This window comes from Podarcis pityusensis (assembly GCF_964106645.2).
Source record: "Podarcis pityusensis genome assembly, chromosome: 10".
In the NCBI taxonomy this organism is placed as follows: domain Eukaryota; kingdom Metazoa; phylum Chordata; class Lepidosauria; order Squamata; family Lacertidae; genus Podarcis; species Podarcis pityusensis.
In genome coordinates, this window is record NC_138035.1 from 43,747,278 (window position 1) to 43,762,295 (window position 15,018).

The window sequence follows — 15,018 nt, forward strand, 5'->3', positions numbered from 1 at the left end:
ACTTGCTAGCCAATGTAGGCTGTACAGTTGCCTTACAAGAAATGATAGTGTTATTTAGTGATCCTATGTGAAGGTGCATTGGGTAGTGACTATGACACTCCTTTATATGTTCAGTCTTGAGGCTGCGTATTTCGGCGTTCGGGCCCCTAGGAGTTTTAGTCTCCACATCAGCACAAGTATCATATAAATGCCTCGGGGCGTTTTTCCACACCGTGCGTGCCGCCCTCGATCCAATATAACGATCGCACTGCGGAGGAGTTCCGCCGTTGCAGAAATAAACAAAACTCTGTTATGGATGATTCGTGAGGCACCTTTTTTGAAAAAAAGGAAGCCCCGCGTCGTGACACAAGCAGCTCCTCAGCTGCTTGTGCTGTTGCCTTCCGTCGGGAGGAGAAGTTGGGCGGGCAGGGAGGCGTCGGGAGGGCGGCCCTCCGTCCGTCCCCCCCGTGAATCAGCTCCTGTGGGTGGCGCATTCTCCAGGGGGCGCCAGGACTGCAGCCTGCCTGCCTGCCGATGCCATTTAAAAAGTGCTCCAGCCCCGAGCGCGCCGGGTTTCTCGCCTCCTCGAGTTTGAGAAGCGGAAATGGCCAGCGCGGGAGAAGCGCTTTGTTCTTTGGCGGCGGCGGCGCGGCGGTTCGCGTGAGGCGCTACAGGCCTCTCTGGCGGGAGAAGCGAGCGAGGCGGGGAGGCGCGCCGGCCCTGAGGCGAAGGGTGTGCGAGCGAGAGCGCGGCGGGGCTTCCCTCCTCGGCCAGCCTCTTCTTCCGCGAGCGCCCTCGGCCCCCTTGACGCGCCCGGCTGGGGTGGAGGAGCCGCGTTCAAAAGCAGCGCGAGCCCAGCAGCTTCCCTCAGTGGCTGCGGGGGACGCCCGGGCGTCGTCGGAGGCGGAGAAAAGGCTCCTCTCCTTGCCCGGGTCTTGCGGGAACTTTGTTCCGGCGGCGCCGCCGGGAGGATGCTGGAGGGCGGCTGCAAAGCCGTGAAGGAGGGCGTGCTGGAGAAGCGCAGCGACGGCTTGCTGCAGCTGTGGAAGAAGAAGCGCTGCATCCTCACCGAGGAAGGGCTCCTGCTCATCCCGCCCAAGCAGCCGGAGCTGGCGGCGGCGGCGGCGGCGGCGGCTCCTGCTCCGCCGCCTGCTGCTCCTCTCCCCGGCCTGGAGACGACGACGACGACGACGATGAGCGCGGCGCCCTGCGTGGTCGCCAAGATCAAGGAGCTGCCCTTCTCCACCATGAAGACGGTGGACTGCGTGGAGCGCAAAGGCAAGTACGTGTACTTCACGGTCGTGATGGCCGAGGGCAAAGAGATCGACTTTCGGTGCCCGCAGGAGCAGGGCTGGAACGCCGAGATCACGCTGCAGCTGGTGCAGTACAAGAACCGCCAGGCCATCCTGGCCGTCAAGTCCACGCGGCAGAAGCAGCAGCACCTCGTCCAGCAGCACGGGCCGCGCCTGCGGAGCGCCTCCAACTCCGCCTAGCCGGGCCCCAGCCAGGGCAGGTAGGAGCCAGGCGGGGAGAGGGCTGCCCTCCTGCCGCCGATCGCCCCGCTCCCCTTGCAGCCCTTCCCCAGCGCCTTTCTGGAAAGAGCCTTTCCAGACGGATTCCCTAACAATCACCTCTCTCTGCCGTCTTAGTTTTGCCCGGCGAAAAGTGCCGTGTGGGGTTGCAAACTCGTGTTGCTTTCCTGAAGCGCGCGTCTGGATGGGCAGCCCGCTTCACGCGCGCGATGTTTTGCTAGGAATCATAGAGTTGGAAGGGACCCTGAGGATCATCTAGTCCAATAAAATAATAATAATAATATATTCTTTATATCCTGCCCATCTGGCTGGGTCCCCCCCCCCCCCCCGCACTGCAGGAATATGCAGCTGCCCCATGCATTGGGGTCGAACTTGCAACCTTGGCGGTTATCAGCACCAGTCTGTAACCGGCTGAGAGAAGTTGTGCATGAGGCTCAAGCATGAAAAACACGCGCAAATGCTCTCCTGTCGTTCGTGCACGTGTGTGTTTCATTAGCTGTGTGTGTAAAAGAGAGAGAGAGTCACTGGGTGACTTTCATTCCTTTCCCTACACAGAAATCCTCTTCTGTAATTAAGAGTAAGGCTTGAAGCGCTTGATCGGATCCCTCTAACAACCCTCGAGCATGTTGTTTGTCTTGCTCGCTGGACTAATAGCCTCAGTGGACAGCTCTTCCAGCCCTTCTCAAACAGCATGTGCTTGCAGTGTGCTGTGGCATGATGGATTCTTGTGCAGCTGCTAGATCAAGGCTGGCCCAAGTGCTTTGCCACCGGAGACAGAGCAAGAAATACCCTCCTCCGCAAGTCAAGGTGAAGAGCACCCAAAGTCAATCAGGTGAATTTGCAACCATGATTGCTGTGCTTTAGCGCACACCAAAAAAAATATTTAAAAATCCCTGCCCGTATCTGCAAATCATTCAGTTCACATGTCATGCTTCTTCCAAGCAATGGGGCTGAGAACAGTTAGTGACCCTTTGCATGTAACTGTAAAAGGAATTGCGGGTGGTGGTGGTTAGAGCTAGCATCTTCCTGGTGCTGAAGCCTAGTTGTGGAAATAGCTGCCAGAGCCTCAGGTTGTTGCCTCTTGGAAGGACACTTCGCAAGAGACCCTGTTCTTTGTATTGTCACTGTTTTAGGTAGGAAGTGTGTCTGTGGCTGTAAAAGAAGAATGCTGCTCAGTTATTCAGATCACTGTCCTGTGTTGTTATAGATGGAATTCAAGCAATGCTTCTGGAAGCGAGGTGGACCCTCTCCATCGATCACAACCTTGGCAAACAAAGGGACTGCAGACACAAGGGAGAGCATCAGTTCTGCTGCTGGAGTCTTTCCACTTTTGATACTGCCCATGATTACTCCAGGGAAGTGTTTCAACTCTTGTAACTTTGACTACTGCTTATGAAGATTTGAAAGGATTATTTGGCCTGCCGGGCCTCAAAAAATATAAGATTGTTGCTGCCATATTCCACCCCACCCCCCGATCTGTTTTCTTTTTTATGTTAATTTATTAGTGGAGACTTTTGAAAGGTATTTCTGAATGTAGGCCATTTAGAAAGGAATCACACAGAGAGTATAGTTGCATTGGCTATATTGCTACACTTGAAGGGAGGAGGAAGGCAGAGGAGAGAAGCTGATGTTGGAGAAATGAAGAGATGTACCAGAATATGGACTTTACAACTAGTCCCCCCCCCCCATGTCACTTTTTACATCCGTTTTCCGTTGCCACAAGTGAGAGACTATTATGAAACGAATGTGTGAAATATGTCCTGGAATATGGAAAGCAATGACTTGGAACCTGATTTCTAGGTTGCTTTAATTTTTATTATATGTTCATTTGAAGAGTATTATATTTTGTATTCAGTAGTCAATGCATTTGGGTATGCCACTTGTATGTATTCCTGCTTCGTGAAGAGGCTAAGGAAATCTGACTTCATGATCAAGGATAATCGATTTAAAAATACAATCATGCTATGTTCTTTTATTCAGATAATAGAACCATGCAGAGAACTGTTCATTGCACTTCTTTGTTTAAGTTTGGGACCCTGTCTGTAATGTTTCTCAGAGCTGTTACTTGATTCTGTTCAAATCATTCTAAAACCTCTTCAAATGCTACACTAATCATCCCATCCAGTAAATGTCTTACTGTTTAACTGAGGAACTTTCCCAGAATTCCTGTAATTGAGTTCCCTAGATGAGCCTCAGCGCAACATTTTCCATTGCCCCCTGCCATAGCCTCTAAGAATATCGGACATTTCAGTCAGGGAGCAGCACTTATTTTATTTAAAAAAAACCTAAGCAAAGATTCTGCTTTTGTTGTTTGTTTCTATTTACAGTCTTAATATGGAACAAGTAAGGCTTCTAATAACATTGTTTCTTTTCAAAAGTTATTTTTAAATTGGTTCATTCAGTTACAAGGAGCCTAATGTAGTTAATTGGATAAGGGAAGGCCTTGGGTTTTTCAAGCATGTGTTGAACTTAAATCCAAACTTAACCAGTCCTGCATCAGGAGAAGACATTGTTGGGCACCTGCTGATACTGAAAGCATCGGTTCCTCTGAGTACCCAAGGCTGTTCTCCTCTTCGCTGTTAAAACCTGTTTACCTGAGCATGCAAGCACTCTAGGTAGATATGTGGATCGGGCAAGTGAATAGATTGCAGCAACAACCACTGAAGTCATTCAGGGAGGGACCTTATGAAGCATGCCTTGCCCAAAGGCTTCCCAAAAGCCAACCCTTTATAAAGGGTACCTTATGGTTCCTTTTAGCATTTCCAAGTTAGTCTAAGTCAAATAATGAGAACTTACTCTGCCCCCATTAACAACAGATTAGTACTGCAGAGCACACTCTGTTAAGAAAGCAGGCCTATACATACTAATTCAGACAAGTTATGAATGGCCTGTCTTAGGCTTTGGTGATACCTAGTGTTGGTCATACCCTGAGTAGACCTATTGAAATCAACAGGCTTAAGTCTATTGATTTCAGTGGATCTAATCTTCATGTCTGTTGACAGTATTCATGGCTTCTTTCCTCAACATTATCTAAATGGTGTTTAAATTTTGTAAAATAAATCACCCAGAAACACCAGTGGTTTCAGAAACAGGACTTAACATGATTAGTTTTGCCAATCTCCTTTTCCCACTCAAATCATTGAGAGCCTCTCTCCGTGTCTACCTCCACTTCCACTGTTTAATGTTATGGAATGGGGAATTGGACCAAAATATTAAATTCCATGCTCAATTTCTTGAGGTTAACTTATGTTGTCATAACATCTCAATACAGTGGTACCTCTGGTTACGAACTTAATTCGTTCCAGAGGTCCGTTTTTAACCTGAAACCGTTCTTAATCTGAGGTACCACTTTAGCTAATGGGGCCTCCTGCTGCCCCCATGCTGCCACCACGCAATTTTGTTCTCACCCTGAGGTAAAGTTCTTAACCTGAGGGTTAGCGGAGTCTGTAACCCAAGGTGTTTGTAACCTGAGGTGTTTGTAACCCAAGGTACCACTGTGTGCTGTGTTTTTTGAAAAACGGTGGCATAAGTCTTCAGTCATGCCAACTTTGGTTATTTTTCACAATGTATTGGAAAACTTTGATGCTAGCTAAGCCTTGTAAGCTCCGGCGGGAACGTAAACGGCATTTCCGTGCGCTGCTCTGGTTCGCCAGAAGCGGCTTAGTCATGCTGGCCACAGGACCTGGAAGCTGTATGCTGGCTCTCTCGGCCAATAAAGCAAGATGAGCGCCGCAACCCCAGAGTTGTCCATGACTGGACCTAACAGTCAGGGGTCCCTTTACCTTTAAGCCTTGTAATGGTGGATTCAGCTGATGCTACTGTCTTTAATGCATGACTGACTAGGCTGAAGGCCCACATACATTACCCCCAGTCACTTCGGAACAAATTGTAGGAAAAATATGAGCTGTGAAGGAATCATGCTTATTCTCTGATATGAGGAATAAACATCTTCAGTTTTTGAGGCCTCCTGTTGGGCGTATCTTAAGGACAAACTTCCTTCCCATCCCAAGTTCATTTTTTTGTACTGAGAATATGTGATTTGTATGATCAAGTTGGCTGTGGCTTTGTGCTTCTTTAGGATTGCTTTATTTTGTATTACCTTTAAGACTTAGAAGAAATATCCACAGGAATTGCTCCGCTGCGTCTCTGTTGCTAAGAAATGTCTTTGCAGTGTATGAAACAGAGGTCATTCCTAGACTGTTTGAGACTATGACAGAGGGCAACAACTTTAGGGATGTCTCCAATTATGCTTTACTCAGAACACACCCATTTTAATTAATGAACCTCAATAATATTACAAGTTTCATGAGGAAAGGACAAATTTTACCAAGGAAATTCAGGGTATAGTTACTTAGTAATAATGGATGGTTTTGCACATGTGCTTTTTTGAGCTTCCCCTCCCTCTTTGTGATGTTCTGCATGATGCAGAGACCCCACAAATGGAGCCTGTTACAGTGGCTTCGCTACCAGCCTATCTCCAAATAAGGTCCCAGTGAAAAGTTTTACATTAGTGTTGCAAATTAATGGTGTGGGGGGGGGAAGTAACAGGTAGGCCACCTGTGATTCTCCTCGGATGAAGATAGAACTTTAATAAAACAAACAAATTTCCACGTCATGGTAAACCTATGAACTGCAGAGGTTTTTCGTACTTCGCTCGTTCCTGAACAAAAGCAGGAGCAACCAACCACGGTCCCTGACTTAGAATTACATTGGAACTAGGGATCAGGGTTTCTTTCATGCCAAACTAACTACAATTTCGTATTGGCTTACTAATTGTGGTTTGTTTGAGCAAAACAAAACAAAATCACCGGCTTGGATTTATCATGAAGTCAGGGGTCATGGTTTGTTTACTCATCCTAGGGGAGGAGTGAAGCTGGAGCAATCTCCACATTCATTATAAACTTTATAATGACGTGCAAACTGGACATTTGTTTCTCAGTAGGAGAAGCCTGTTTTCAGTTTTCAGAAGAACGGAAATCACCCCTGTGGTTTTTCTGTTACATTTTGGAAGTAAAAAAACCTCCCCACCTTTTTCTTTTTTAGTTCATTGTTTTCAATTACTGGCTTTTGCAAAGTAGCTGCAGTGATGTACCAAATGTTTTCTGGCACATTGTGAGCTGAAACAAGTGTTATCAAACAAAATATGTGTAAATATGATGCAAATGATTTCTGAGAGATGTGATTTATTTTTCAATATGCATTCCATTTCAAATAAAGAAATATTCATTGAAATGTTCCCTTGATATGGTATGAAAAGACTACATCTTCAAAGGAAGATGGAAACAAATTTTCTGGACATAATCAATAGACTGCTGTAAAGCTTACATCTGTGGAATATCATTTTCATTGATTCAACCGTTTTGAGGTCATGACATAGAAGGTAGCTTGTTTTTAAAGAAAATCTATAATTGGTTTTCATTAGAGAGAGGCCTCCTAAGAGAGAGGCTAGGTGACAAAAAACTAATAATTACAGTGGATCTTTTCAAGAAGGGTTTTCCCCCTTTATGACTCACTTGAATGCAAGGTGCATCAATAACACTCTGCTCAACAGGACAACCTTCATCTGTAGCTTCTGTTCCTTTCCTCCTTCACAGCATGGCCCTTTTGGAGAAAATTGTGCTTGCCACAGGCTATAAGCTTTGCTTTCAGGTTGACTTTTTAATATTTCCATTATAGAAAAGAGTAATAGAGGCTGGGAGGTAGCGATTGCACAAGACCACCCAACAGGTTCATGACTGAGCCAGAATTCGATGCCATATTTCCAAAGGTCCAGGCTGAGTATTGATGTTCATATAAAAAGAGGGAATTTGGTAGTTCACTAAAGTATGTGTTATTATGTGACTAGGAGCCATCACATCACAAGTTAGCTCATTTCCAGTAAGGAGGGAGGGGAAGACACTGAAAATACTGTATGTTTTGAAACAAGGCCTTGTCTGTCCATGCATGGCAATTTTCAGCACTCGAGCGCCTGGCATGCATTCAGCCAGCATCAAAACATTGTGACCTCCTTATTACTCAAGGGAATTGCAAAAGGAATTGCTTAGTCATCATCACACAGCAGTTCTGTAAATCAGTGGGAGGAATACATCATAGTCGTCTTGGATGACTGCATGGTGACTCTGGAACGGTTTCTTTTTCCTTTGCCGATAACAAGTCCCTAATCTATTCTATAAATGTTGGGAAAACAGCTAGCTCCAAAGCTTTGGGGGCCTCCCTAGAAACCATGGGCTACTTGCACTCTACTGCTGAGAGGGCTGCATTGGTTATCAATCTGTTTCTGGGCCAACTCTGAGGTTTTCAAGTTAGTTCCCTAAACAACTTGGACTCGAAGTACCTTAAATCCTTACGCTCCCCACCCCTTAGTTGCTAAGATCTTTGGATGGAGCAATTTCGGTGGTCCCAAATGCCCCTGAAGGTTCAGCTGGACTTTACAAAGAATTGAGCCTTTACTGTGGCAAACGCTGCTCAGTTTTAGGCATCTTCTAAAAGTCACATTATTCACAAACCTTTCACATGTGAGGTTTTTGACGTCCAGCTCTTATTGGTGTGTTCGATGTTTTTATTGTTAATACTTTGTTTTTAGCCTGTATACTTACAGTATCCATGAAAGTACAGTTTGTAAATATTTAAATAAAGACACTTATGAGAAGAAGTATGTAATAATTTCCAAGCAATCTTCTGAATTACGATGCGTTTTTGGGAATAGATTGGTGCTTGCTTTCCTGAACTAAGGTTTATCATACTGCAGTGCACTGTACACCATTAATTGTATTATGAAAGACAAGCTAACATGCATTTCCCACAGTCTAAATTACTTGCAGAGAGTCAAGAAATGTTTCTGATTCTATTCTGGGCCTGACAGTAAAAAGTCAAAGATAAGTTTGCTTGGAAATGTTTAGATCAAGGTCTCATTGCTCTGATTGTGCTAAAAATTGGAGGCTTTGATATCTTTGGGAAATGTAAACTCAGTACAAGTTTTTGAGCTTCCCAGTACTGCCCTTTAGCCAACATTTATTCCCCCCCTTCAGTTTTCTTTCAATTTTTGCTGAGTTTTCTGTGTTCTTGCATTTCAACATGTTTATCTTCATGCCAGAAGCTACTACACTTACTTAATTTCTGGCTGTCACACAGCTAATAAAAACACTTTGGTAAAAGGGGAGGGGGGAATTGCAATGCTGTTTTTAAGGTCTCTGGTGAGTTTATTCAACAAATGCACTTTAGCAAGCCATTTGGTCCCTTTGCATGTACAGTGGTCCCTCGGGTTAAGTACTTAATTCGTTCCGGAGGTCCGTTCTTAACCTGAAACTGTTCTTAACCTGAAGCACCACTTTAGCTAAGGGGCCTCCTGCTGCCGCCGTGCCGCCGGAGCCCGATTTCTGTTCTTATCCTGAAGCAAAGTTCTTAACCTGAAGCACTATTTCTGGGTTAGCGGAGTGTGTAACCTGAAGCGTATGTAACCTGAAGCGTATGTAACCCGAGGTACCACTGTATTATGTCAATTACAGGCCTATTCACATGCCAAACAGCGGGAAGAATGAGATGGATATTGGCATTGCAGCAGTGAATGTGCAAACTCCACATTGCACCAAACTTCATTTCAGCCAAGGCCATTTCAAGTCATCTGAGAAGCTGTTGTGCAGATGACCCCTTAAGGTCGTGTGGCAGCACCTACTTTCTCATTAGCACAATGTTGCATTTGTCATATTTACAAATGGTTCCATAAAAAGATTGTGCAAAATGTGCTTCACAGGACTGTTATAGGAAGCAAAAGGCAAACTTAAGAAGTTGTTCACTCGCAGTTAAGGAATGTAAAAGGTCCCTAGGGTGTAGGATGACCTTTAAGTTCTGCCAGAAGACTGGTAAGACATATGCTTTCATTTAAAATAAATGTGTATCTTGCTCTTTCCCCTATGAAAACAAGAGCAAAATGGTGAAAAACTGCTCGAGAGCGTTTGCCACACATCAATATCCAATTTGAACAAGATTTTCATGTGAACATTTTTCTACTGGCTTCTCCGCAATGAAGATGGCATTAAAGTTGTGGATGGCTTTCTAAATGTATTTTGTGGTGTCAGAGCTGCTTCCAGATCCTAGCTCACAGAGGATCACGCTAGCCAGCGATCATTAAATAAAAGTCTTTATTGAGTTACAGTTTCCATTCTCAAGCTGCTGCGTGCAACTCTACGTCTCATGGTTAGATCGGCGAAGCTCCATCTGAGTCTCCGCCCCTTGTACACCAACTTAATATCCTAGCCTTGCTCCACCTTTTCCGCCTGACTGTTCTTCTCTGGGTCCCTCTGCCCCCCGGGGTCTCTTCCTTCCGGGATTCCTCTGACGCTGACGCTGACCCCCCTGACTCTTCTCCCTCCTTTCGGCGGGCTTTAGGACCTGGCTCCCTTTCCGGGCTGCCTACTGCGCCACTTTCCTGTGCATTTGAACTTGGCACGCGCGCCCAACCTTCCACCTTCCGTCTGACCGTTTCTTCGCTCCCCGATGGAGGTGTGGCCACTCCTGACTCGTGCCCTCCCCCCTGTTGTGAGCTGCCAGCGCTTGATCCCTGGCGCCCTTCCTCTTCCCTGCTCTCTGGCGGTGACGCTGGTCCTGATTTCCAACTGCTCCCCTCTGAGTCCCCTCTGGCTCTATCTTCCTGGGGTGTCCCCCTAGGCTCCCCCCTTGCCCTGGCCACTGGTGCTCCTTTCTGTGAATCTTCTGATTCACTGGAAAGACTCGGAGATCTCGGGTCGTCGTCATCACTCATCTTTTCTTCTGCCTCCTCTCCCTCGCTCTCTGTTTCCTCCCTTGCCCTTGCCTCTGCTCCTGAACCCCTGACATGTGGTTTTATTGTATCTTCAGCGTGTACATTTTACCTTTGATCTCCTTGTCTTATGAAGGTAAATGTGTAGTTGCCAAGGTAATGTGACATTATGAGCCTCAGAAAAGACAAAATCAGCTAAAAATATGTCCATAAATATAAATATTGATTATTGCCTCATAAGAAATGGTTTTAAATAGAGGGTGAATTGAATGGGAGGGGGAATGTTGGACAAAAGGCAGAAAGAAGAGCTAATTAGTCTGTGGGTAGGGGGTGCAATCTGGACGGTTCTGCCAGAGGCGCAAGATCACCTAGCTATGGCTCTGCTGTATGCTATGATACTGCAAACAATACAGTGGTACTTCGGGTTACATACACTTCAGGTTACAGACTCCGCTAACGCAGAAATAGTGCTTCAGGTTAAGAACTTTGCTTCACGATGAGAACAGAAATCATGCTCCGGCGGCGCGGCAGCAGCAGGAGGCCCCATTAGCTAAAGTGGTGCTTCAGGTTAAGAGCAGTTTCAGGTTAAGAACGGACCTCCGGAACGAATTAAGTACTTAACCCAAGGGACCACTGTACCTTCATGTGACAAATGGACTTGTCTCACCTCTGAACAGGGTAACGTTTTCATACAGGGAGTCAGGGAGTCCTACTTATCATTTTCCTCTTGCCTTTATACAAGATTGAATCGTGTGTTTTATTTCTCATGGGGCAGGCTACTTACTGGAAAGGGTAAGAAATACCACATGGAGTTTCTTTCAGAAGGCAGTGTGGTTAGATGCAAGGTTCTTGTAACTGATGGTTGTGGTTGCATTGGCAGGCGATAGTAACTTTAGGAGAGCCCTGAATTTAAAAAGTATGAGGAACAGTAACCTAGTTGTAAGGTTAGACCTTTGAAAACTGAATTGTCAACACAACTGTGCTTAGTCTATGCCCATAGATAGACTATATTATCGTCCAGCATTACTGTCACTTTGCTTGTGGTTGGGAAATATGGAGCTGGGTATTGAATTGCATATTTTGCAGCTCTTCCAAGAGCAATTATTTCATGTACAGCTAAAAGCTTTGAAAATAATTAAAACTCTGCTGCAAGTGACATGAGAGAAGGAGAGAGAGAGAGAGAGAGAGAGAGAGAGAGAGAGAGAGAGAGAGAAATCATTCAATGACAATTATGCTTCATGGCCTTCAAGACTCCTTTCCACAGTTCTTAAAAGCAATTAGAAGTAAGTAGCGAGTCTGGATTGTTCATCCCCTTTCACAGCTGCAAACTGAATGGTACTCATTAAGGTGTAATCTGGTTTGAATTTGCAGCTGTCTGCTTCCTAAGTTCCCTTTATTTTTTAAAATATCTATAGCCTCAAGCAACAATAATAAAGGGAAGAAAGAAGCAAAATAGCAACGATTTACCCTGCGGTATTTCCAAGACCTCTTCCTTTCATATGTATGATCATAGCTTCAATCTTATCCCACGCTTTTTATGCAATACTATTCTCAACAGAATCTTTAACAATATAGTTTCTGAGTACCATTTTAACACAACATATAAATGATGAATTAATGTAAGTGCATTAGTGGTAAAGAGAGCTCTGTTTACCAGCTTAGGTTGATACGCCATCTGTGACCGGTGTCAGTGGTTGGACCTGCTTCAGTTATTCATACACGAGTTACTTTCAAAGATGACTACTGTAAGCTACTCTTACAGGACTGGTTTTGAGGAGGGTTCAAAAGCTCCAGTTTGTGCAAAATGTTACTGTCCAGATGTTGACGGGAGCCAACGGGGCGGTGGGGGGTGTTTCCCCTGAACTCATAGCACCAATTTTGCACCAGTTGCATGCGTTAATGGCATGTTCCCAGGCAGAATTAAAAGTACAGTGTGAATAACCCTTAAATTCCTAAATTGGTTTGGGCCAGGATAACTAAAGAACCATCAATCCCTGTATAATCCTGCCCATATATTAAGAACAGCTACGAAGGTCCAGCTTGTATGCCTGTCAGTAAAATCTATTAGGCTGGTGGCATGAAAGACAGATCCTTCTTGGTGGTGGCTCTGTTGTTATAGAACTCCCTTTCTGGACGGTGCTTGCTCATCTCCCCCCACCTGGTTCAACTGGGTCTTAAAAACGTGTCTGTTCCATGTTGCTTTTCCTTAACTGTGTTTCTTGAGACTTTGAGCTGCCTTACAATAGTGTATTCTTACGATTTGACACTTCAAATCTTATTTATTTTTAAATTTATATATCACCCTTCATCCAAAGAGCAGTTCACAAGATAAAAATAAAGGATAAAAATATAGCTTAATGTTTTGCATCTCATTGGGTACATGTCCTTGTGGGTGTTATGCCTTAAAAGGCTGGCTATATATACTTTAATTGTCCTAACCAAATGGTTGACTATTTTATGATATTCACTAAACAGGTGGTGGTAATGGTATTTGGCTGGCAATAAAGATATTTATACAAAAAAATGATGGAAATAATCATAGTAACAATTTGCAATCTTTTTTTTTTAAAAAAAAATCACCCTCCAGAATTCCAGTCATAAATTGTACATTCACATAAATAAACATCTCCTTTTGATAGCTTTGGTCTTTCCCCCAATCCAGTTTTCTTTCCAGCCTTTCAGTTTTAATTGTAGGTTTTAATCTACATCATATAAAGCACCTGGCTCCCTTTCTAATGGCTATTCTAATGGCTACTTACGCCTTTAAAGACCGGAGAAGTGTTTCAGCTGTTTCTGGAATATAGATTGCTCTGTTTTACACACGGAAATTCCAACTACATCTAACTTTCAGAAAGGCAATACTCCCTCAGCAAAAGTGACTATTGGAAGTGGAGTAAGATGAACCAGGGTAACACATGTTCCCAAGGTATTCCCAGTACAGAGAAGTTGAGGCCAGATGTATTTGAACATGCAGGAAAATCCTAATGTAGAAAAAGCCTCACGGGACTGCAGCTTACAGGACCTTTGGATCTCTTTCGCCCAACTGCAATTAATGTAAGTAGAAATCTTGGCTGCACTCCAAAAAGCACATACTTGGAGCCATCTCTCCGGAACTGGAGTAACATGTTCATTGTAATTAATATCAAGACTGCAGGGTAAAGGGCCTTTGACCAAGTATCAGAGAAAGCAGTCTAGGAAACCCAAGGAAACACAGAGTTTGGTTTTTATCCCCCACTTCCACTTCCCTATGCCTTTGTCTCCTAGATTGTGTCAATGTCTTCAACAGATTTTTACATAGTATGAGAGTGCAGATTCCTCTGTTTTTACCAGGTAAAGGTAAAGGGACCCCTGACCATTAGGTCTAGTCGTGACCGACTCTGGGGTTGCGGTGCTCATTTTGCTTTAGTGGCCGAGGGAGCCGGCATACAGCTTCCAGGTCATGTGGTCAGCATGACTAAGCCGCTTCTGGCGAACGAGAGCAGCGCACGGAAACCCCGTTTACCTTCCCACCAGAGTGGTACCAATTTATTTACTTGCACTTTGACGTGCTTTTGAACTGCTAGGTTGGCAGGAGCAGGAACCAAGCAACAGGAGCTCACCCCATCGCAGGGATTTGACCCACCAACCTTCTGATCGGCAAGTCCTAGGCTCTGTAGTTTAACCCACAGCGCCACCCACATCCCTATATTTTACCGGGTACATCCCACCTAATTAATACAACTTCTGCACTTCTGCTTTTTTGGTTCCATATTACATTGATAGTTCATATGCATGCAAGAATCAACTGTGTGAATCAGCCTGGGAAGCCAATGTGGGGTTTGGGGTGGGTGGTTTCTCCGCACAAGGCGTGCAACATTGAGAAGATCCATACTGAGAAAGATCCACTTTGGCGCACCAAATGTGAGCCTTACACAAGGTGCCATATTATGAAAGATTACCAAAATCCACCTCTGACACAGGCAACCCAGCTTTTAGGAGGGGAGGCTAGACATGGCAGTTGTTTCAACCCAATTTGTGCAGTGATTCTCAGCTTGTGGAGAGTCCTTTGTGTGCAGTACTACATTGGATTGTTTAATGCGCTGCTGCAAATCCACATTGAGGATGTAAACAAGTGCCAAGTTCTCCACACGGCAATTGCTCCGCACAAATGTCTTGCTGAGCTGCAGTTATGTGAGTAACCTTCTAGTGGCCCCATTCCCACTTTCTCGGCATGAGTCCCGTAAGAAAACGGGGTGTGTGTATTTGTGTACTCTAATCTAGCCAAAAGCACTGGACAGTTGGTCTGCCTAAATAAGTACACTTCAGAGACAACGTGGATTTTTAATTAAAGGAAAAACACTGAAATCGAAACTTGGGCAGGTTGGCAATTTTAATTCCTCCAGAAAATATGGATTCCCACAAATTCTTTTTTTAAAAAAACAAAACAAACCAGCAGCCCATAATTCAGCAAGCAGTAATTCAGACATGGTGTCTGAATTAATTCAACAAAATAGATGACCAACAGTGGGATCCTAAACTCAAGAAAGAGGATGTCATACCACTTTAAAATGTACTTTATTCTCTGAGGGAACACTCACTCCAACTGCTAAGCAAAGCTGCTCAGTTTGGCTTCTATCATTTAGGACACCACCTACAATTAATATCTAGTTTTGTTAATAAACACACTACCCAGTTTCTCTTTATTACGGCCACAAGTTGAACACGGTACCTTCTGTGTTCAAAAGCAGATGTTCTACCACTAAGCTGTGGTCC

At 44.7% G+C, this 15,018-nt stretch overlaps 1 protein-coding gene across 2 annotated transcripts; it reads left to right on the forward strand.

Moving 5' to 3' along the window:
* The first annotated feature begins 813 nt into the window (after nucleotides 1-813).
* Nucleotides 814-6,743, forward strand: PHLDA1 (pleckstrin homology like domain family A member 1). 2 transcript variants are annotated; one of them, XM_080971200.1, is made up of 2 exons: nucleotides 814-1,261; nucleotides 2,719-6,743. In XM_080971200.1, the coding sequence occupies exons 1-2, from the start codon at nucleotides 951-953 to the stop codon at nucleotides 2,843-2,845; spliced, it is 438 nt and encodes a 145-aa protein (XP_080827326.1). In that variant the 5' UTR covers nucleotides 814-950; the 3' UTR covers nucleotides 2,846-6,743. The 2 variants fall into 2 exon arrangements, with proteins under 2 accessions (XP_080827326.1, XP_080827325.1); XM_080971199.1 differs by having other exon boundaries at nucleotides 814-1,492; nucleotides 2,719-2,855.
* Nucleotides 6,744-15,018: the final 8,275 nt, after the last annotated feature.